Source organism: Anolis sagrei, chromosome 2 (assembly GCF_037176765.1).
Source record: "Anolis sagrei isolate rAnoSag1 chromosome 2, rAnoSag1.mat, whole genome shotgun sequence".
Taxonomy (NCBI): Eukaryota; Metazoa; Chordata; class Lepidosauria; order Squamata; family Dactyloidae; genus Anolis; species Anolis sagrei.
Genome location: NC_090022.1, coordinates 86,443,494 through 86,468,642, shown reverse-complemented (window position 1 = coordinate 86,468,642; position 25,149 = coordinate 86,443,494). Strand labels below are relative to the sequence as shown.

The 25,149-nt window shown below is 38.2% G+C and overlaps 1 protein-coding gene across 2 annotated transcripts in view; it reads right to left on the bottom strand.

The window, feature by feature from the left end:
- FLT4 (fms related receptor tyrosine kinase 4) overlaps nt 1–25,149 on the bottom strand; it is a 110,882-nt gene that overhangs the window by 8,635 nt on the left and 77,098 nt on the right. For both annotated transcript variants that reach the window (XM_060765416.2, XM_060765417.2), the window contains exons 12-26: nt 22,233–22,341; nt 19,843–20,202; nt 17,558–17,704; nt 16,450–16,581; nt 16,055–16,161; nt 15,161–15,296; nt 14,592–14,696; nt 11,215–11,328; nt 10,896–10,984; nt 9,181–9,343; nt 7,503–7,597; nt 5,646–5,768; nt 4,148–4,259; nt 2,073–2,172; nt 1,680–1,785 (exon numbers count right to left, since the gene is read on the bottom strand). In XM_060765416.2, the coding sequence (XP_060621399.2) occupies nt 1,680–1,785; nt 2,073–2,172; nt 4,148–4,259; nt 5,646–5,768; nt 7,503–7,597; nt 9,181–9,343; nt 10,896–10,984; nt 11,215–11,328; nt 14,592–14,696; nt 15,161–15,296; nt 16,055–16,161; nt 16,450–16,581; nt 17,558–17,704; nt 19,843–20,202; nt 22,233–22,341 (1,998 nt within the window). The remainder of the gene's footprint in view (nt 1–1,679; nt 1,786–2,072; nt 2,173–4,147; nt 4,260–5,645; nt 5,769–7,502; nt 7,598–9,180; nt 9,344–10,895; nt 10,985–11,214; nt 11,329–14,591; nt 14,697–15,160; nt 15,297–16,054; nt 16,162–16,449; nt 16,582–17,557; nt 17,705–19,842; nt 20,203–22,232; nt 22,342–25,149) is intronic.

The window sequence follows — 25,149 nt, the reverse complement described above, 5'->3', positions numbered from 1 at the left end:
TGGATAAGTAAGACTCTACTGTATTGTGTTATACAGGTCCAAGAGTACAACCCACAAACACACAAGGACATATGATTTATAGAGACAGCTTCTAATTTCAGGCTACAATCCTAATCACATAAGTAGTAAAAAAAAAAAAAAAAAAAGGAAAGGGAAATGGAAATGGAAAGGCTCCACTAAAAATAAAATTGAATTTGGTAACATATTTCACACACACACAAAACTCAACAACAAGGCTTTGTTCATTTGAAAGCCTTGTCAAATTTACAGCTTTTATTGGCAGGACTTGACTATAATCAAATGCATATGCTAGATTTTACTCAGTTGAAAGATACTTGAAATGCTAGCATAAAGAGTGCCAGATGCCAAATAATAAAGATGATTCTATCCTATATGTGTAACAACATGAAAATCTTGAGCTGTCATGAAAAATTCATTTTGCTTCCTTCCTAAAGTCATAGGTAGAAAAGTCTCCATCTGGGATGACTGAGCTGTACTGTTGGGGCAGTGGGCAATAATTATTTTTTTAAAAGTGTGTGTGTACACGCGTGACTAACAGACTTCAAGATAGCAATAGATGATCTTATGCAATGTGATTTCTGATGTCTTAGTTTTGGTCTGGTGAAATTCTACCCTGATATCCCTATTTTTTAAAGCCTCTGATGGTGCAATGGGTTAAACCCTTGTGCTGGCAGGACTTGTTGACCAACAAGTCAGCCCTTTGAATCTGGAAACTGCAGGTTGAGCTCCCTCTGTCAGCTCCAGCTCCCCATGCGGGGACATGAGCGAAGCCTCCCATAAGGGTGGTAAAACATCAAACATCTGGGCATTCCCTTGGCAATGTCATTGCAGATGGCTATATCTCTCACATCAGAAGCGACTTGCAGTTTCTCAAGTTGCTCCTGACATGAAAAAAACACTAATTTTTCAATGAATTATCAAAACTTGGTACTTTACAACTGAGGATCTCATTCTGAGTGTAGTGGTGATATAGTCTGGGCATTTCCTCTTTGGTTGAAATTGCTTGAAGTTTGGCAGACTCTGGCTCTTTCATTCTAAATCAGACTGATAGTAGACAATCAGGTCTTTTAGTTTTAATCATTAGAAGCTTTTCCCGAATCATCCTGAACTATTTTCCCACTTGTCCACAGGTCATTGCTTGACCACCATGTACTTGTGAACAGAAAGTTACTTCCATTCACTTCCTTTTGTTAAAAAACTATTGTCTTGGGGTTCAAAGATCTGTTAACAAGGCAGAAGCACTGACAGTCTTTCTCTTGGTTCCTTCTAACTCAATGGTGCTGAATAGACTGCAACAATAAAATGAAGATCCTGCTTTTGCTTTTAGTTCCTATTTAAATGCTGATATTTGACTTCTTTGTGAGGAAGCCTTATTTGCTTCAATGCAGTCATCACATCAAAGTCATTCACCTGGCTCCTTGCTTGCAAATACCCTTAAAATGCATGTAATATATGAATATAGTGTATGCATACCAGCTATAGAAGCTGATAAAAAGGAATGCCCTAATAACATCACCAGAACTGTTTTTGACTGTACAACAGAAACTTTTCCATGATCTCAGATCTAAATCTCTACTTAACAATTCAACACAGAAAAATAACTATTGAGATGGCTATTGCAGATGATTTCCATGAAGTGATAACGAATGGGGACTCACATGGTGGACATTTTCCTGAAGAAGGTCCCCCAGGATCTCCACCAAGTCAGAAAATGTTGGCCTCTCCTTAGGATCTCCATACCAACAGCTCAGCATTATACGGTAACTGCCAAGAACAAATATAGGTCTGTATGCAAAGCAATCAGCTTCTTTATTCCTTATCAATCAAAAATAGCTGCTGAAACAAAAATGAGAGACCCTTTCTACATAAAAGACAAGTTTTTAGGCTGCATACTATAACTGAGCACCAGAAGGAATTGAATGCAATTTTATTCCAGAAGTAAATGAATGCATTGGGATTGTGCAATCTCACTTTTTCTGGATATACATTTGGTTGTCTGTTGTTATTGGTGTTTTAAAATTATTGGCTGTTTGCAATCTGCTTTCACTCACATTTCTGCAGTGGCATATTCTGGAGCTCTCATCCTAGTGCCATCTTTCAGTCTTTGGCAAAATTCCTCATTGATTTGCACTCCAGGATATGGGGAGGCACCTGAAGAAGATAATCCATAAAGTGTCAGGCCATGTGTACGTGGAGTGAGTAAAGCAAGAACGCTTCCATATAATTGGTTATGTGGGACAGCAAAAACAATATTGACAATTCTTTTCATCTTTTAAACTGTATTTTAGCTGCACTTTAAATCATTTTAACTATGTACTTTTCAACAGAGTTGATTGTTAAATTGTCACTTAACTTATGTAAAGTAAGATTTTAGCTGAACTTTGTTCAAATTGTTGGAAGCCTCTTTGGGTCCCATGCCAGGAGAAAGACAGAATATAAATTGATGTTGGCATCTTGTCAGGCAGTTATGATGTTGTAAAATAGACTTACAACCTTGGAACTGTTTCATATTCACATTTACAAATGTGACATTATTGCCATCACTGAAAATGCCCCTAAACACTACCTTGAAAGTCAGACCAAGCTAAGGACTCTGGCAGCATTGCTGAGTGGGACAGGGAGGGATGCCACATCTGACCCAGCCTGCCAGAAAGTTGTTGTGCAATGAGGAGTTGCATTAAGACCTCACAGGGATCCTGATTCTGCTTGGCACACCATGACTCACTGGTAAGATTGGGCTGGGCCTATCATCCTTCAGCACCCCACTCACCATCCACAGAACTCTTTTCCTCTCTATGGTTTTTAAGGTGGGTTTTAGGAGATTGGAACCTGAGTCAGAGCTGGGCATGTTTAGTCTTCAGAAGAGAAGGCTGAGAGGAGACATGATGAAGGCCATGTATAAATATGTGAGGGGAAGTCACAGGGAGAAGGGAGCAGCCTTGTTTTCTGCTGCCCTGGAGACTAGGACGTGGAGCCATGGATTCAAACTACATGAAAGGAAATTCCACCTGAACATCAGGAAGAACTTTCTGACTATGAGAGCTGTTCAGCAGGGGAACTCTCTGCCCCCGAGTGTGTTGGAGGTTCCTTCTTTAGAGGCTTTTAAACAGAGGCTGGATGGCCATCTGTTGAGTGTGCTTTGAATGCTATTTTCCTGCTTCTTGGCAGGGGGTTGGACTGGATGGCCCACGAGATCTCTTCCAACTCTATGATTTTATAGCTATGACACTGTAGCTATGTGTCCCATGCAGAATCTCAGTATTGTGCTCCAAACTCTGTCAGTCTGAATTCGGAAGTCCCAAAGTAGTTTGACGGGTTCATTTTCTGTAACTTTTTCAGCTTGTGATCCCACCAGCTGTTGTTGTTGTTGTTGTTGTTGTTATTATGTTTATGTTTATTTGTACCCCACTTTATCTCTCCCAAAGGAGACTCAAAGTGGCTTGTAATTACAAGTATGACAATATACAAATATAAAAACAATAAAGCAGAATTAAACATAGCAGTATTAAAACTCACAGTTAAAATCCATCAAAATGCATTCAAAGCTAAAAACCACAGCACCCCTGACTTGCTCCTAAAAATCTTCTTTTTTTAAAGCCTGTCACTGGAAGGACAGCAGGGAGGGTGCCATTCTGGCTTCCCTGGGAAGAAAGGAGTTCCAGAGTCGAGGGGCAGCCACCAAGAAGGAAGGGTTGCTCTCTCATTCCCACCAACCAAGCCTGGCCATAAGAGTAGAGGGACAAAGGTGGGAGATACATTTTACATACAAAGCCAAGATGGGGGGATAAACACAACAAGTGAAGAAAAATATTGACTCTAGTTTGTTGATACAGGTTGGTACAGGACCAGCAAAATTTTGCAACAAAATTGGAGTAGATTATTTAATAATTGGGATGTCAACAGATATTTCAATTTGTACAATGTGCTGGAAACAGTTATATCTTTTCTGTTATGCTGAAATGGACTAATGTGACTCTGTCTTTCAATAGCAGAACATCTGTAGTTGAGTTAGAGCAGCATATATAAAGGTGCTGGGAAAACAAGCCAATTTAGGGGATTCTTGCAGCAACCCAGTTTCATAAAAATATAAGGGTTCCACCAGAAAGCCCAACTGTTCACTACTCACCTAAAGAGAAGATCTCCCACAGGAGGACTCCAAAGGACCAGACGTCACTTTGGGTGGTGTAGACTTTATCAAAGATGCTTTCTGGAGCCATCCACTTTAGGGGAAGACGAGCCTACATGACAGAAATAGATTTGCATGGAAGTTACAGGTCAGGGAAAACATTATGGCAACAAAAATTCCCTAATAGCAACTAAAGGTGGGGAAAGAGCCAAAGGAAAGTCTCCAGTCATCCAATAGTAGCTAAGAGAGGCAGACACCCAATGAGATAAGCAAGGAATGTCTGCTTTGGAACAGCTGCAGTCTGGTATTATCAATCTACCTAGATGTTAGTGAAACTAACGAATTTCCAGAACAGATAGAAAGCTGAACATTGGCAAAAGTTTTACCTCAAAATTATTGGATAAATATCAAACAAATCAGGAAATCCAACTCTGATGATGTGCACTTCAGGACAGATATTTTTTTAAAAGTCAGGCTTATTGGTTTTAGTGACTGATTCAAAACAGTTTTGAAGGAGATAAATAAAATTATATGCCACTTTCAGTGTTTCTATTGTTTACTGTTTACCAATAGTGAGACAACGCAAACTATAATTTCATTTGGGGATTGCATATCAGTGATGCTAAACATCAGATGTGTGAAAATATTTTTTGGCAAGGAAACCATGTTGATTACTAAAGATTATAGGTTACATTTTATAGCCATATGGTATAATTGGCAGCACTAAAGGTTTATACTATGAGTGGGGAACTGTCTTCCCTTCAGTTGTAGACAGACCTACATTTCCAAAGCATTACTCCAGTAAAGCCAATGGACTCAAGTGGCAGAAGGCATGGTTTAATAACATCTATAGCACTACAACTTTTCTATCCCTGGTTTACATTGTCCAATTTTTATACAAATAACATTTGTATTTTGTGCCAGACAAGTGCATTAGACAATGTGTTTCTTTATTTCATTCCTGCGTTGTGTAGAACAGATTGTAAACTTTCCCCTTGCATTATAATGGCTGCTATGCAAATACAGGTTAACTATCTCTTATCTGAAATGCTTAGATAATAAACAGATTGTAAACTTTCCCCTTGCATTATAATGGCTGCTATGCAAATACAGGTTAACTATCTCTTATCTGAAATGCTTAGATAATAAACAGCTTGGATTTTATTTTTGTTTTTCAGATGTTTGAATATTTGCATTTGAACATAGAGATATCTTGGAGATGGGACCCAAGTCTAAAAATAAAATTTATTTATGTCTCATATACACCTTGTACACATAGCCTGAAGGCAATTTAAACATTTGTGTATGAAACTAAGTTTGTGTACATTGAGCCATGGGAAAGCAAAAGTGTCACAATATCAGCCAACCATATGGGCGGTTTCAGATTTTGGAGTTCAAGATAAGGGATGCTAAACATGTACCTGATTGCAGAGTGCTAGATAACTACAGAGTTCTAAAAGCAATTGCCATTTGTTTATATACATAGCCTGTAACTCACACTGCCCTTCCTGACATAGTCAGGGTCCTTGTAAATATCCCGGGCGAGACCAAAGTCACAGATCTTCACCACATTGTTTTCTGATAGCAAGATGTTACGAGCTGCCAAATCTCTGTGGATGCACTAAAGGGAAATGAGACCAGGGAAGGAATGGAGAGACAAAAAACATTCCTGAAAATTGATTCCAGTGGTAGGAACAAAAAATATGAAAAATATATGCAGAAATCACTTTCACATCTTTCCTCTAAAAAGAGTACGTAAAACAGCATACTAATACTATGACCACCAGTACCTACGTATTTCCTCTAGGGTAGGGGTGGGAATTATACAGCCCTGCAGGTATTATTGGTGTACAACTCCCATTATCCATAACAAGTTTAACTAATTGTGCAAAAAGCTGGAAATTGCAACCCAACAATATCTGGAGGGTAGCATAATTCCTATCGCTGCTTTAAAGTCATTTTATCCAGGTCTTTTTTGCGTACCATAAGCAACAGTGCCTTTTGAGAAAGCAGCTAACCCAACTTATTGCATACAAGCCTTCCTATTTGAGGAAAATGTAAGGAAAGTTCTGCTTAATCAAAAATATCTAGGCAGTTTGTCCATGTGATGCATGAAAGCAGAGCCTTCCACTGTTTCCCTCTAGTGACAGAATGTCAGTGGCACAGGTAAGGCATACATCTCCTATTTTTCTTTCTCTTTTCCAACAAACAGCATCCCTTCATCTATGAACATGGTTCAGTCTCAGTGGGACTTGATTCGTTTTAGGATATGTCCCTCAAATGATTCTCCCTTACATTATTCTGATACTTCTATAAGCCTTAGGTTTCTCCAGTTCTGCAGATATTACATTCTTGTATATGAATTCTATCCACATTCATGATTTTGATTATATCTACATTCATGGCAGAAGAATGAGGCCTGAATCAGTTGTTAATCTCAACTATAGTAGGCTTACTCAGTCAATGACATTTACATAAGTGATGACTTTACAAGTTCTCATTCACTTAACAGTTGGATTTAAGTCTTGGTTTTCTATTAGTACACTGGGTGTTGTTCCTGGAACTCTGGGCTCTAAATAGTCATTGTGGCCACTGACAGACTTATCACCCTTTATTATGGGTACTTGATTAGGAAATACTTCATTTTGCCTATTCTGGATTCAATTTATTATTATTATTATTATAACTTTATTTGTACCCCGCTATCATCTCCCAAGGGATTCGATGCGGCTTACAACAGGTCGGAGCCCAACACAATACAACAATACAATACATAGCAAATAAAACAGTTAAAGCAGAAAACAATAACAATAGCAATACAACAGGACATTATTAAAACTGAGCCGGCCGGAGTAGGGTACAGGATTAAAAGGGCTGAAGTGTCGGAGGGATATGGGGTTAAAATATAGGTGCAGTGTGCGGTGAGGGTGATCTTGACTCTACTAAAGTGCTTCTGGGCTTTGGTAGTGGGGTTCCTAATCTGAGAAGGCACGTTGGAACAGCCAGGTTTTCAGGTTCTTTCTGAAAACCGCCAGGGTAGGGGCCTGTCTGAGATCTTTCGGGAGGGCATTCCAGAGGCGGGGGGCCACCACAGAGAAGGCCCTGTCTCGCGTCCCCACCAAACGCGCCTGTGACGCGGGTGGGATCACGAGCAGGGCCTCTCCTGATGACCGGAGTGATCGTGTGGGTTCGTAGACTGTGATGCGGTCATCTAATTTGATAGAATGCTCTTTAGTTCCACCTTTTTCATATTTGCCTTCTCCACACCATGAAGAATTTTATGTACCTACATCGTGTCCTCCCAATTTTAACCCTCAAAAAATGCATGTCAGGATATATCAATGAAGTAAGTCACCTTTCTGGAAGCAAGAAACTCCATACCACGGGCCACCTGGAAGCTGTAGCAGATCAGATCTTCCATTGTCAGAGGGCTCTGCCACAAATCATCCACTGTACAAACATGCAAGTATAAGGTTATATTCTTAAAGTTTGTAACAGAAAAAATGTGACTTTCATATGGAAATGGTTTCCCTTTTCTTGAGGATGTTCCATGAAGATTTACTGGCTATGTAAAGAGAGTAGTGGGGAAACTAGACATAATCCAGGGCACAGTTAAATATGCTAAATTCAAGAGATCTCAATGGTCTTTGCGTTGGACTATAATTGTCTACTATTTATTATTTGTGTTTCTGTAAGCACAACCTGAAACTATATAAGCAAAAAGTGAAAGATTTATACACTCTAAAGAGAAACCAGAGTACAACCCGAGTCTTTATAGGTTACCAAGTCTCCCTGCAGTAGATATTGCTTTTGCACAAACTGAAAAGTGGTGCTTGACATTGGTCAAGAGTTGTTAAATTAATGTGAGACAGATGTGATATATATAGCAGGACACCAAGATTGAGATTGGAACGTGCCTGTGGGGAGTTATGCATCTGTTTCCTGGTGAAAAAATCAGTATGATGTATGCCTGGTGCTGCAGGCTTCATTTCAGAAAAAGGAACTGGCACACCAGTACTGAGTATTCCTTGTCTAAGAAAATCCTATTACATTCATGGGCTCACCATAACTCGATAGTATACAAAGGGATCTTGTAGCAACTTTGAGACTAAGAGAAGGAAGTTGGTAGCGCAAGCTTTCATAGACTTAAGTCTACTTCATTTTTTAATGAGCACTGATACATATATGTTTTGTACCTTTCTACTTCTATTTGTTACTCAGCACCTAGATTAGATAATTTTTTTTAAATGCTGCTCTTTAAGGTGTTGTACTATACAGTCCATTGTATGATACTGTACCTTGGAAAAGTAACTATTAAGGAATATAACGCCTTAAGAATTTCTTGCTCTGGGTGCAACATTCCAAAAGCAACATTTCCAAGCTCTTCAGATCCCATGACTTTTTGAATATTAGCTTCATGCCCAGGGAACCAGTTTTATTAGTCATACCCCTTAATAAAAATTCCAGCTCACAAAATTTAATTTAAAGCAAAGCAAGAAAGCACCCATGATGTACACAATATATGATCATTTGAGATGGTCTGCTGAAGTTGAAGTCCCAGAACTGGTGTTCAAGACTTGGGAAGTAGGATGCAACTCTCAGTAAATACAGCACAAGCTTTTGTGTTCTCTTTCACTTTTTGTTCTGGCTAATAGTGCTGAGAAACAAAATTTAGTCCTCTCAGAGCCCTTCCAGATAGGCCCTATATCCCAGGATCTGATTCCAGATTTTCTGTTTATCTCAGATTATCTGGAAGTGCAGACTCATATAATCCACTTTAAAGAAGAAAAACTCGGATCAGATCCTGTGATACAGGGCCTGTTTGGAAGGGCCCTCAACCTTGCATTCTTTCTTGGTTACTTGAACTTCTTCCCACTTCTAGTTCTGGAATGAAAGAGAACATTATTGATTTAAACATGGACCACACTTATGAGTAGAAAGCACTTATTAAAAAAGATCTCAATAACTTTATGTTCATATTCTCTGGAAGGCACTTTCCTTCTGAAAACTAAAGGGAAGAACTGGATAGCTACCTTCTTGCATGAGAGGAGGTGGCGGTGGTACTGATGCTTGGCTCTTGTTCATTAGGAGTCTGTTAAGGATTGTGCTGTCACTGGTACCAGATCGACTTCGCCTGTCTGCTCTTACTGATTCCACAATGGAACGAACCTGGATTCGCAATCTTGGAGATTTTTCCTAGGAAGCAGGCCAAACCATAAAGGTTACCATGAGATGTTGTGCTTTAGGTTCAGTGAACCAGAACTATAAGCCACATTTTGCAAGAGGAAATTCAGTGATGAATCCATGTATTTGTACCTCATCTACCACAGAACTCTAAGACATATGGTGAATATAAGAGGGATATTCAACAAATGCCCACCTATTTCAGCATCCTGCTCCCCACAGGAGCAAACCAGCTGATGTGAAATGAGCAGCCTCTGTGCTCTGTTGTTCCCCAGCAAACTGACATTTAAACATGTGCTACATCCAGACCTGATGGTAGTTGGAATGGGCAATTGCTAAACTCCTAGGAGAAAAATAGTGACACCAGCCATAGTGTTGGCCTGTTTCTTCTGTAGGAGTTGGGGAAAAATCCACAAATATTCAAAAAAAACATTAAAAAGCACACCTTTCAATTGTTGAGCATCCCAGAGGAAAAGAATCCTGGACTGGCTAGAATCTTTTCAGTCTTGAACATTTTCTGTGCAAAATTTACATATGGTTGTTTTGCACAGAAAACAGCATTTTATGTACAGAAAATAATTACATGAATCCTGTTGTAGTTTCATGTCTTTGTAAGTGGTATATACATGTGTAAGCCATACATATACTGAATGTAAATGGGTTTAGAAGTACGACCTGATCTAAGACGTTTTTAATAAAGTGTGGGATTAAATTTCTGTTGAGTTTAATAACATGCAACATATACACCCAGTGAACACAGAATGTCAGACCCTTGAATAAATTAATATGTGGTTATCTACATACAAACTCTGAATGTAAAAAAATGGTGACAGCTCACTTGCTGGACAAGGATATCAAGGTAATTATTCCCCAGTCTGTCTCACCCTACCCCTGATTCCACTCTTGTCCTGATTTGGACACAGAATACACATTGCAAAAATATCTTAGAAACTTTATAGTAATTTTTTATGTTGATGTTTTATGTTAGTTATAATTTTTGATAGATTACATTTTATTTAAGCTATACTTTAAGATGTCTTTTATATGGGGTATTCTGGGTTATTATATTTGTACTTATTGTCATTAAATGTTTGCCTTTTTGTTTGTTGGAATCCACCCTGAGTCCCCCAGGGGAGATAGGGCCAAATATAAATAAATTTTATTATTATTATACTGACACAAAAACACAGTAGGACACAGAAAACGAGATATATATGCTGGATTTTTTTAATCACAAAATCACAAGTCGAAGTTTTTGTTGTTGTTGTTGTTGTTGTTGTTGTTGTTATTATTATTATTATTCATTTCCAAAGTTCCTTCACTGTGAAACCAGAGGAATGTTGTGTTTTCAAAGAGGACTGGGATCCATGTACAGACAAATTATTTTATAGGCATGGATTTAGTCTTGGTCTTAAAGGGATAGTAGATTGCTCCTTCCCTTTTCATTCAACTTTAACTGGGAGTTATAATTTTCCTTATTCAGCATCTTTTATTCACTGCAAAATGATTACAGCATTTAAGATATTCAATAAAAATGGTACTTGAATTATTGTAATTCACATACCCTGTAAGGACTAAATCCTTCCCGTTTAGTCCTCAGATAGTTGGAAAGATTTCCATATTTACAAAATTCAACAATAACCATAAGTGGACCTGAAAAAGAAAGAAAACGTATTCTTATCAAGATACTAAGAAATATATTAACAAAGAGTGGGCAGCTTTGTGTTGGCTTGACTTCCATACTGTACACTCCTCATACATACTATCAAAAATGCCCTGGGATGATATATGACGCAGGCATGAAGAGTGAATGAGAAAATAATAGCTCTTCTAATATTTTTCAAATCTCTCATTTGCCATCTAGGTTAATCAGCAATATTTACCATTAGGTTTGGTGCAGGCACCTAACAGGTTCACTACATTCAGATGGTTTCCAATGTGGATGAGGATCTTCAGTTCTGACATGAGTGCCTTGTGCTCACTTGCAGTCGCTCCCTCTGAAAACAATTTTTAAACAACAATACAATATTATGTTAGCTACACATTCATAAGATGATATGCTATTCCAAAGCTCTAGATTTTATTGCTCAACTGAAAGCTGTAGTAAATATATTGCAGCAAATGAATAAATATATGTTTAGCTGTTATTTCAAAGCTCAAGAACATATCAATCTAGTTTAAAGAGATATCAAACAGCTCCAGTTTAATCCAGATCTTTGTGCCTCCATGGCAAATTTATTACAGCCTAACATAATAGGGTTCATTCTAGTGCAAATGTAAGCTATGCCTTATTGATGATGGTAAGTAGCAAAAATTGCTAATTTCAGTGGAATGACTGTGTTTTCACCTTGGCTTTCTGGTATTTGGCCAAGATTGTTTTTAGATGTAGATTTCCATTACAAACACTGTTCAGGTCTCGGATTTCATTTTAAATGACCCTATTAAACTCTAAACCCTTTGAAATAACCAGGGGAAAATATATTTCCCTCTATTCTCTCTACCCTAATTGATGCTGGTGCTAATTTTAGAAGAATTCCAACAGTGAATTGTAATAAATAGAGTTTTAAATGCTGCAATTTAAAATTTAACATTGATTAGGGGAATGTGTTATTAATTTTAGATGCTATAAAATGAGATCCTCCCAGTTTTTCAGTGTTGCAGCACTCTGATTAGGGCTCAAGCATTAATCAGTGTTTCTAAAAGACAAGTAAGCCTTAAGTATTTTTGTATGTTGAGCAAAATATTAAGATCTCTCTCCTTTGTTCCTTGCCTTCCCTGGCACTGCTTTGTGTCAGTACAGATAGGTTTTTCCCTTCCTGGGACTCCCATTCCCTTTGCCCATTCAGAAGCTCTGAGGACAAGCACTCAGCTGCTTTTCTCTTTCTTACATTTTCCTTGAGGGCAGAATTCTGGATAGTTTGGAGAATAGCTGTATGCAAAAGGATCTTGTAGTACCTTAGCGACAAATGAGGGAATGAAGTTGGTGATATCAGCTTCCATAGATTCAGAGTGCATCTACACTGTAGAATTAATGCGGCGTGATAGCACTTTTAACTGCCATGTCCCAGTGCTATGGAATTATGAGAGTTGCAGCTTCTAAGGCCTTTAGCTTTATCTGCCAAAGAGTACTAGTACATCATCAAACTATAACTCCCATGATTCCTCAGCATTGAGCCATGGCAATTTTTTTCATGTGAGGAGCGACTTGAGAAACTGCAAGTTGCTTCTGGTGTGGGAGAATTGGCCGTCTGAAAGGACGTTGTCCAGGGGATGCCCAGATGCTTTGATGTTTTACCATCCTTGTGGGAGGCTTCTCTCATGTCTCCACATGGAGAGCTGGAGCTGACAGAGGGAACTCACCCTCTCTTTCCCCGGATTTGAACCTCCAACCTGTTGGTCTTCAGTCCTGCCAGCACAAGGGTTTAACCCATTGCACCACCAGGGGTTCCTTGCCATGGCAGTTAAAGTGGTGTCAAACTGCATTAATTCCACTGCACAGATGTACCTTTAGTTTACCTCCTTAATGCATCTAAGGAAGTAGACTTAATCTAAAAAGAGTGGTTAATATGCAAACAAAGATAATAAAAAGTGGTTAATATGCAAACAAAGATAATTGGCAGAATATTAATTAAAGATACTCTGTCCTTTCTGTGAAAAAAATCTTAGTTTTGATTGCTTAAAGAATCTGTGTTTGTGACCATATTAATGGTTTAGGAGCATATTAAATAACATTTGAGACAACAGGGCTGTAAGGCAGGGCTTTGGAATGATACCACAGCTAAGACCTCTTTGGCTACCTGCTTTCTTTGACTACAGCCTCCAAGAAACCCAATAAAAGAAATGAAGAAAATTGCTATATGAATACAGGTTACCATCTGCCTAGTAACAACTTGCCATGGAATCAAGTACCAGTTGATATACCTATGCAGTTGTCAGTACTATCTTGCCAAGTAGTGGGGGAACCTCCCACACGTCTTTGAGAGCAGGTGAATAATGAAATTGTTTTGACCAAGCCTTTTGCTTACCTATTAGAGCACATTCACACTATCCCATCATGGTGCATTGAGGCCACTTTTACTGCCATAATTATCTCTTGTGGAAAGCTGTGACTTCCAGTTTAGGAATGAGCATTTCCAATTGTCAGCCAGACAACTCTGATGGTTCAGTGAGGTTCAATAAGATGGAACCACGGCTGCAAAGTGCTAGAATTACATATGTAATATGAGTAGGCCTCTGATGCACACCACAATAAGTTACAGGCTGGTAAATACCAATCTGTCCTCACTCACTGTGAAATTCTAGTACAAATCAGTTGTCTAGATGTCATTGGGCTTGATTCTTTCCCATCTGGATCTGATTCAGTTGTGTGTTATTTAATGAAACATTATATTCAAGGAGCAATGCCAAAAATTACCCACACTGATATGCCATAGTATTTATATTAATTAATCTGCTACAAACTGATTAGTCAGCTATGAGATGGTACATTCCCCCACTGCGCTACCAACAGTCAACAGCTGAGGAGGGTGGAATGGGACATTCTCTAGTTATTGTTAGTGACAGAATGAACAGAGTTAATGGCCCAGAAATCAAGCATTAAGAAAAATCTATAGCTGATCATTAGTCACTTCCATGAAAGTCGGTGAGTTTTTTGGCTTCTCCTCTTATAATCACAAGTGGGTATCCAGGAGCTGGTGAAGGAGCTATTTAAATCAGAAGAATCTGGTTCAGTGATTACTCTTAACCATATGGATGTCACGAAACAGGCAACGAATCATTTCTTTGTGCTTTCTAGTAGTTTCTGTCTTATGAGGCAATGCTATCATATGATTTTCTTGGCAAGATTTGCTCAGGGGTAGTTTGTTCTCCTTAGTGGATGAAAGAGTTTTATTTGCCCAAGGTTTCATGTCAGGAACAACATGAGAAACTTCAAGTTGCTTTGGTGTGAGAGAATTGGCCGTCTGTAAGGATGTTGCCCAGGGGACACCTGGATGTTTTACTATCCTGTGGGAGGTTTGTCTCATGTCCCTGCAAGGGAAGCTGGAGCTGACAGATGGGAGCTCACCTTGCTCCCCAGATTCGAACCACCAACATTTTGGTCAGCAGTCCTGCCTGCGCAAGGGTTTAATTCACTGTGCCACCAGGGGATCCTACCCAAGTCACTCAGTGGGTTTCCAAAGCTGAACTGGGATTAAAACTCTTGGTCTCATTGTATTTTAATGCTGATGTTTATATTTACCTTGCAATTTATGTTGCCTACCTTTGAGCATTTTAACTGCCACTGTCTCACAACTGTTGCTCTTATTAATTCCAAAAGCAGAGGCTTCCATCACTTTCCCAAAAGCCCCATGGCCCAGGACTTTACCTGAAAAAGAAAATGAAATTGGAGAAGGAAGGAATCACAGCAAAACTTATCACTCAAGGTGCAAGTGAGGGGACTACTCAAAGAGCACATAAAATAGTAACTTGAATGGGGCCAAAGCAAAACAGGAAACTAGGGACAAAAAAGAAGAAATGGTGTGGGAAAAAGGAAGAGGAAAGCATGGCTCTTTCACCAACTTCAGGTGGTGGTGCTTTCATAGAAAGGGACAGGAAATATAACAAGCCCAGTGGTGACAAAGCAAGGGAAGGAAGTGGCTAAATGAACAGAGATGCCATTTGTTGCTCCCCTTGGCATACAAAGGAAGAAGACAGTCATTTCATTACAATTCAGTCTATCATCTACTTCTCTTTTTGACAGACCCACATGGTCTGTTCTTATAGGCAATAACAACTGAGAATAGTTATACCTATTCCTTACTCATCAACAAAGAACATGTCAAAATGTACCTAGTCGAAGTCGCTCTCGTGGAAATTCCCATTTGCTGGAGTCATAGGGCAGGTATTCACATTGTTCTTCCAAAGGAACTTCACCTGGGTCCATGATAATGGAAAGATAGCCAGTCTTGATATCAGCATGAGCGGGCTGCAGGGAAAGGAAGGGAAAGTTTGTAGATACTTGTCATTGTGGAATGAAATCTATTAATTTGCATTTTCTCCCAAGTCTCGAATTTTTGCTTGTCAGAGTAAAGGGGGCAATGAAAAAGGGCAATGCATTGGGGGCAAGGATACTTCAGCTTTAATACCATATTCCTTTGAAATTGGTTTGTTTTTTAAAAAAACACTAGGACACATTGAATTTTTCCACTTGTCCACACATTAGTCCTTGCCAAAGACATTTACAAGCCAAGAGTTTTGTTCTTTGGTTGTGCAATATCCCCAGTTCATCTCTTAAAACAGAGGAAATTAACAATATGTGCTTTGTTGTTTTGGGAAAATGACAAAAGGAATCTGTTTAGCTAGAAATGGGCAGCCCTATTGATTTTCCTTCCACTGCAATGCCAGCTGTGTTCAGAGGTGGTTGTCAAAGCCAGGGCTGTTTTTTTTTTGTTCTGATGAGAACCAGCCTTTTTGACTCAAAGAAAAAAACCAAACCTATTGAGTAGGAACATAGAAGTTGTCATTGGTCATCCTGTGGAATCATTGTCAGAAACTCTTGACCATCACTTTGCATTGGAGGATTAATGCAACCATCTGACAGTTTACTTTTTGTTTGAGTTATGCCTCGGTTATTGCAAAAAGGAATTCTATAGAAACAACTAGTTTTGCATGTAATTAGTTATGCATGTAAAACAATAGCTATGTATATATAACAAGCTCCTCCTAACATCTGGGGTTACTTACTCTCTTAATGTTACAGAAGATGAGGATCAAGAGAATCCAGAAGAAGATGGCAATGACACCTGTCCCAATCAAGATCACAATCTCCACATTGGTCCTGTCATCTGAACCTATGGAGGTCAGGAAGAACAATGGCAGGATAAGCAACAGAAAGAAAAAAAAGCTTGAAATGTGCACATAGCAAAACCACATCAAGAGGAGTAAAAACTCTATTGGAAATATTCTTGATTTAGTTCAGGTTGGGCCAAGATTGGGGAGGATTATTTTTGTGGTTTGAATGTGAGATGATGAAGTTATTTCAGCATGGCAAAGGGCCTTTCAGTTAGATTCTTGCTTTCTTTGCCTTAGGCTTTCTTTCAAAACACATTTCCTTAGGGAGTTGAAGTTAATAATAGTACCTTCTACAGAAACACTGGCGGAGGAATTCACACAACCCTTGGCATTGCAGACACTACACAGGTAAAGCCCAGCGTCCTCTTCTCTCACCCTCTGGATACTCAGCCTCTGATTGGAATCTGCCAGGTCAATCCCTGAAAATAGGCAGAAGGGCAAGGGCTTTCAGGTGAGACCAAGCGGTGCCTAGGCAGGGCTTGGATTCTCATACTTTGGTCGGACATTAAAGGTCTTTCTAGATAGCAGAAGCCTGGACTGAAATTAGACCAGGATGATCAAAAATGGTATTGGTTCTTTTGACCATCAGTCACCACAACTACAAAGGTCCTTGGGCACATTCATGGAGATATGGTTTATCTTCCAACGGTAATGCTTATGAAACAGTATCACCCAAATACATCACAAAAAGACACAACTCATATGGAAAATATTAAATCCGTAAAGAGAACTGAAGCAGAAAGGTGACACCAATTCCAGGTGGCGGTTAGAAAATTAGAAAATGGCTTCTAATTTACCACATGGTAATTTTTACAGATCATCTTAATTCACAGCTTTTTTTGGGAATGTTTACCAATATGTCCATATCTGAATTATTATTAATAAAAGCTAGACATCCTGCAAGTATTTTCTGAAAGGCAGAGATATGAAAAAATACACATTAGTGTTCCTTCCCTCATTGGGAACTATCTCAATAAACTTTACATTAATGTGCACTTTTCCAATCACTTGGTTCCTTTGCATTAATTATAGATAGATCTGATTTATTTCTTGTAAATCTGTATATCTGCATCTAACACAAGGTATGGTCATTGATTTATTACCATCCTCCCCACATTTCATCATCACAACAATTCTTTGACGTAAGATAGGCTGTAATAGACACTGATCCAAACTCTTCCAAAGCGTTACATGGCTGAGTGGAGATCTGTAGTCTGAACTGTTTTGCATAAGCTCAACCTTCTACCTGCATTAGTTACATCACTGTACTAATTTCGATACCATAAATAGAAAACGATTGAACCGAATGCCACATAAACAATGACTTAAAAACAAAACATGAACCCTAACTTTCAAATCTCTATGCCCCAAACCAAAGCCTCCAGTCCACCCTACCTGAGACCTCTTCTACCAGCTTCTCATCCTTATACCAGTTGATATTTGGGATGTGTGTGCCATCCACTCTGCAGCGCATCTCTATGGAATCACTGACGTTCACCAAGATGTTTGACAGGTTTTGCTTCAACCTGGGAATTTCCAGAGCTAGAGGAGTAACATTAAGGTAATAAAAGTCAAGCACACAAAAATAATTTGGATGGAAAGTGGACAAGAAACACTCTGGAAGGAGAAGGGCGATTTTGATCATAATTTCCTTTTAAACAATAAACAAAATATGTAAAAGCTGTGTAACTGTCATGAGATCCAACTATAACAGAAGAAAGTGTCAGTCTTCTTCTCTAGAAAGATTTGTGTGGCGTCCAGTATTGTTGGTCCTCCATATCCATAGGTTCTGCACCCATGGATTCAACCAACCACAACTCAAAAATAACTGAAAAAGACAATTTAAAAAGCAAACCTTTAAATTTTGCCATAAACTATGCTGATGTGAAAGCTGTTGTAAACTCCCACTATTTCACAGATCCACAAGTTATCTCTGGCATTTGTTTGAACTGTTTATCATTTTATGTAAGGGGTGCCATTTTACTGTGGCATTGTATATAATGGGACTGGAGCATCCATGGATTTGGGTGTCTGTGGAAAGTCTTGGACCCAAACCATAGCGGAAACCAAGGGATAGCTGTATGTACACAAAAAGTTGGGGTTTTTAAAATGTTTTTGACATCTCAGTTCATGCTCTGAAGGGTGGAGGAGACATAACATTCTCCAAGAGTTAAGCTATGGACAAACACTTAGGAACCAGCTTCAGTGAATTAATTTTAACCACAGTTTATGTTGGTGCTATTTCACACAATAGTTAAGCTTAGCAGGAAACATTCACACTTCAGAAGACAGGAGGCATGAGGTGGCAATACCCAGCTCTCTCACACAACCAACATAATCTTTAGTTAGAGTTAACTAAATAGAAGACTTGTTAGAGTTTTCTGTTTAATCCCAAGATCCTTGTAACCTAATTTCAAACTATTATCTTGAGATTAAATAGAAGAGCTGTTAGAGATGATGGTAAAGATGAATGGGCAGGAATGTTCCCTTTCCCTTGGCCCCTAAAAATCTACAAGTAATATATTTGTCCCAAAATATGAGCTTTGCAAATAAGAGTATACTGTTATGGCCCATGACATTTCATTTGCAAGCAATATTATTCAAAAATTTAACAAGAGCCCTTTTGCTACCACTGGAACCTGACAGTCAGTTCAGGATACCTATGAGCTTCATTACTTCTGACTCTAATGTTCAAAATTGAAGTTAACTTCAGAAATGTTTAAAACCCATTTAATAATAATAATAATCACTGCATTTCTTATTGGAGCCATTACTTTTTCTGCTCCTCCAGTTTTGAGACCTAGCACTAACATTATTTCTTCCAATTAAAATTGTGCACATTGGTGTTTCTTAACACAACCCAGTGATTCCGGTCATGAAAACTGTGGGTTTTTCCAGATTGATTTAAAGATGTGTGAGTTCTTATAATATAGCTCTCTAGGGCCCCCTCTACACTGTCCTTATATCTCAGGGTCTGATCCCAGATTATCTGCTTATCCCAGATTATTTGGCAGTGGAGACTCCTATAATCCAGTTCAAAGCAGATAACCTGAGATCAGAACCTGGGATATAAGGACAGTGTAGAAGGGGCCTAGGTTTTCTGGGTATTGTTTGTAACACTTTATTATCTACACTAAAGGGCTCTTTTAAACTTTTTTGGTTTTTATTCAGAGCATTGTTTGCTGTGATAGTCCTATGATTTGAAGGAAAAGTTTTTTCTTCCCAGGATTTTACTGTTTTGCTTCAGAGTCATAGAATTTTAGTAGAAAAATGCCACTTTGCTGATGTCATATAGTACTGTAACACTAATTTAAAAGAAAACAACAACAACATAGAGGATGTGCTGGAATTAAAACAAACTCTCTTGAAAGTGAGATAAAATGTTGCAGCTGGTACTAGGAATTGCCAAACATATCATAGTCTGGGAAAAGAAGATTATTTTTATTTGGATATTTGAAAACAAATACTGCAACTTACAACATATTTAACTAATTTGGAAGAGACCTGTTATTTACAAACAAGATCATTTTGTAGTCCATAGAGTATCTTCCAGGATAAATCTGAGTAGTTAGAATTCCCTACACTATTTTGATTCAGTCAAACATTTTCCTTTCTATACAGCTTTCATCATTACAAAGCCCTATTTATGAGCCTTGACATTTTCATTCCAGTTCCCTTACCATGCACGGAGATGTATCTTTTGTGACAGTGTTTCTCATTGTTCTCTCTGTTTTGCACTTCACACACATAATCTCCTTCATCCTCAAGAGAAATACTTGGGATGGTGAGTGTCAATGCAGCATAATTGGAGCTGGGTTTGAAGTGCAATTCTCCTTGCATTTTAGTTGCATAATGGTGGACGTTCTTGCAGTCCAAAACCATTGGATTGCCCTCTTCATCGTGGAGTGTGGAGAGGTTGAGCCGGTACCACTGCAGGTTGTCATAGGTATAGTTATCCGCATTGCAACTTAGCCTCAAGTCTTGTCCTTCAATGAGCTCTTCTGAAGGCTGTGACTCAATTTCAAATCCATCTGGGATGGCTGCCAGAAAAACAACATAATGAAATAGGTGTGTGATTTGAGACTCCAATATCTAATTATGTGGCCCTAACTAGGTATATAGGATACAATATCCCTTTACATCCAGAGCATATAGGATGCCCTGCTGCTCATGGCTGTGTGCTTAGGAAACATGGGAATCATTGATCTCGCATATATTTTCTCTCTCTCTCTCTGTGTGTATGTATGTATGTATATATATATGTGTGTGTGTGTGTACACACACAAACAGATGCTTCTTGAATTCCAGACCAAAATAATGTTCAGCATCTTTAAAAAAAATGAAAGGAGCTGCTCATAAATAAGAGAAAACAAGGCCTACTGAGATAAAATGTCTGCTACAATTATGCAACCACAATTCACATTTATATTATTAAGACTGGATATACAGCTTGAGAGAAAAGCAATGAGAGGGACTGCATATTGAGAATGAGTCCCATGCTCTCATTGTCAAATTATGTGGGTTTCTAATAGACAAATATAAGTTCTCTATTACACACGGCATTCATATCTATCAGAAGATTAAAGGCATTGGTAGTAACAACACTCATAAATCTGTGAATTCACACACTCTTGAGAGGACAAAACACCAGATTCCTAAATAATGACAAGAGTTAGGGATACAATCTAGTTGAGAAGCAGGACACTAGAGGGTGCTACTGCACCAGAAACATCTGGGAACTCTGTCTTCCAGCTAAAATAGCTTGGATTTCTCCACTTACAAGGAGAACTCAACTTGTGCTTTCTGTGTTCTAGCCCTGTGATATCTCTTTCTTTGCTACTATAATGTATAACAGAAACCAAGCTGTTCATTAACTATCTAGATTTCCAAAATTTAAATCCTTATGGAAGCTGTATTAAGTATGTTCATCATCATGATCATGGTTTTTTAATTGCCAGTTTGAAATAAAACATTTAAATTCAAACTATACACCTTATATTAAAACATAAAATATTTGGAAAGTAAAATTTCCAAAATTCAAATGCTGAAATCCCACTCTGAACATTTATTTAAGATTTTGGTCATATGATGAATCATGACTTGAAGTGCTCATGGTTTAAGTGATTTTAGTGACAGAGTTCTACCAGCAAAATCAAACCATAAGAACCAAAATTAGATGAAAGGTTTAACAAAGAAATCTCATGTATTATAAATCTGGAGTGTGGGAGTCTACATACATTTGGTTTTCCACAGTTGAGGGTTTAACTTTTGCAGATTTGACTATTCATGGATTTGATTAATATATTCTCTCAAGGAACTGCTAGTCAATTTTGAGTGTTGGAAAATGACCATAGAGTTATACTGGGGGACCTAGGAATTAACAGAGGGAACAAACACTTCTCTACGAATTTCTGGCTCCTCTAGCGTAACTTCCAAAGCTGATGATAGAATCATGCTGGAGGACCTAAAAATTCCTAAATAAATATACTCCCAGATTTAAAAAGGATCTTTTGTATTTGTGGTTTTTCCACTTTGGGGGGGGGGGGTCTTCTGTTCCTAACATGTGTGAAAGTGTAGTGCCTACAATTTACAGTACAATACTATGCTTTGCTATCAAGTCACCAATGTCTTCTGGTGATTCCAGCAGTGGTCTACATCTTCTTATCCATGTGTGTCAAACTCATTTTCACCGAAGGCAACATCAGCCTTATGATTGCCTTCAAAGGGCTGTTTGTAATTGTAGAACTGTATAAATGTAACTATGTTCCCCTGGCACTGAAAGTCTTGCAGGCCATATGACATGACGTGGTGGCCCAGATTCAGTCTGTGGCCTTGCATTTGATATGTGTGATACACAGTGATTATAATTGCAATGAAATGGATTGTTGCTTGATTGTGAGTACATTATGCTCTTATAAACATGCTCAATCCAATTGTTTCTAAGGAGGATGAGGTTGGCTTGTGTTTCAAATCTCTGAATCCTCCAAATATCTATGAATGGTATGCATGGTTTGAACAAATGACATACACAGAGGAAAAACGGTGAGCCCCTTTGCATTCTGATACTCACTAGTCACATAGAAATAGATGAGCCGTTCATCACGACCAACTTTGTTGGATGCTACACACTTGTACATGACAGAAACATTGGCTTCTTGGATGATCAAATTACTGACCGTCTGGTGAAGGAAAAGAAAAGCAGAATGGATTAAATGGAAAATGGAAAAATGCAGAACTTTTACCGTACCTTATCTCCTAGCTGGAAAGGAAGATGTTGCTCAAGCTGCATTTCTATGAGGTTTGAAATTGTATAATAATGACATATTTAATGGTGTCTACACACTGTTGTTGTTGTTCATTCGTTCAGTAATCTCCGACTCTTCGTGACCTCATGGATCAGCCCACACCAGAGCTCCCTGTCGGCCGTCACCACCCCAAACTCCTTCAAGGTCAAGGTCAGTTATTGATAATAACTAGTGTACACACTAATTATTATCAATAACTCTAGTTTGTCACTGATCATCATTTTGTTTCAGTCAGTCATTTGATAATCATTTTGTATCATCCTATGATCACAATTCACCATTTACTTTTGCAGAAAATGTTGGCAACAGGCACTCCTTCAACAAGAAGAGGGTAAAACCAAGGCAGAGTATTGCATTCAGCACAATTCCCTTTAACAGGGAACTAGGATGAAAGAGTATTACTACAGGGAACAAGGACATAAACAGCTCACAAACAGAGTGACACAAATTGACTTTTATGGATCATATGTTGGGATATATAACACCATTTGCTTATTATTAGGAGAGGGTTAGAAAAAAGTCAATTTCTTGGCATCAACCATTAAGCTAAGCTGAAAGAGAACAAGGAACATGCATCTTTCTTTCCTGTCATCTTTTTGTCAGGAACTCCTGACTATGGCATTGGAACAGGAAGTGATTTTGGAGAGTTGAATGAAAACAGGACGTGACATTCGGGAAACCGAGTACCATTTGTTTGTTCTTTCGCCTACATCACTGTTATGTGCAAATGTTTGGTAACTGACTTTGTCACCTAGAACAGGAAGCTAGTCACAGAAAAGTATGCATGACTCTGACACTAATACTTACAAGGGAGAATGGAAAGAAGCAGGTTTTTGCTGGCTAATCTTGGACTAAAATTGCACATTAGAAGCCAAACACAAAGATAAGCAAGCAAAAAAATCTACCAAAGAAATAGCAGAAGATACACAGGAACCTCTATGCTTGCTTCGCCAGTACGGAATTTAAATGAAACTTCTCACAGTGAAAAGGGGCACCACAATTCACATATTTCTACTGACATCAATATGAAATTCACTGTAATGGAAGTAGATTGGTGAACTAATGCAAAGTTTGCAACTGAATCCATAGGAAGGTGGGAAATGTAATTTAAAGCACAATACAGATAATAAAGAAGGAAACAATCAATGTTTACTTCCTGTGCTTTTTGCCCTTTATATGCCTCAACTATTCCCGCTTTTTTAAAAAACTTTTTCTATCTGACCTTAGCAGCTAAACGTGGTCAGCACTGATTAGTATTTTGTTGGGAGACCGCTAACAAACACCAGGCGGTAGGCTATATTTCAGAGGAAGGAACTGGCAAAACTACTCTTGAGTATTCCTTGTCTAAGAAAACACTATGGAATTCATAGACACAACTTCAAGGAAAACACAAAGACACATACACACTTCCCATAAAATTAGGATAATGGTTGTCCCAATAAGTTAGCTTTTTGTTTCTCTTTACATACAGAAATAATAGTTCTCCAAAATCTGGCTGAACAATTCACACAAATCTGTTGCATTTTTATCCTTTCAGTGACACAACAGCCATTTCAGTAGCGTTTAACAGATTTAAATAAAATTAGCTTCACATTCGTAGATGATAAAACTGTATAATACAAATGTTCAGTTTATTAATGGCTTGTTATAGAATGTCTGAAGATATACTTGGATGTCTTCCTAGCCATACACATTTCATCATGACCTTCTACCTTATCACTGTGTTTATTTGAAAAGTCAAAGCCAACGTTGGATAATCTGTGAGAGCGCTTGATATGATCCTGAAGAGATTAATGAGGTATCAAATTGAAAGCACAAGGTATGAAAAGCATTGCTTCTGCCAACAGGACTTCAAAATCGCATAAACCCCATGAAAGAAAAGCAGGGGGAACCTAAGGGAATATGGACTGCAGAATCTTGAAATTCTATAGCTATCAACGTTAGTCTAGCATCAATACATTGAAACAAGATCTTTGTAAACATCCCTTCAATTTTTGAGATGTTATGGAATACCACAAAATATCTGACAGCCAATATTTTCGTGTTTTTTAAAAAACACAAGTTATTGGCACATTCACTTTAATGACTGGAAGGATTTTTTTCTACATGGCTGGCAGAGAATGAAGAATGCAGTTAGAATCATAGAATAATAGTGTTGGAAGAGACCACATTTATTATTTATTTATTTACTTTATTTGTATACCGCACTCTCTCAGCCCGTAGGCGACTCAGTGCGGTTTACAGCAAAACCAATATACAAAGTGCACAACATTAGCAATTAAAACAGTAACTAAGGCAACTACATCAATATAACAATACATCAGTACATCAATATAATGGGACATTTAGTCCAACCCCCTGCCATACAGGAAAAGCACAATCAAAGCACCTCTGATCGATGGTCTATTGCAGTTGTATTACAATGGTAGTTCACTTTGAATGTGTTTGTGTGTGCATGAAAGTGTACTGTGAAATGGATACAGAAGGTATTACATATTTTAATTTTGCCTTCTTTTTTAGGATCTCAGTGTATTCTACAAATAAAATCAATTCAAGCAGGTCAAAGCAATTAATTTAAAAATAAAATTTAAACAAACTAAAAGCACAGCGAACAACTAAACAACTTGACAAAGTTAAAGCAGGTCACATTAAATGGAATAAACCAGTTAGAATCCAAAACCT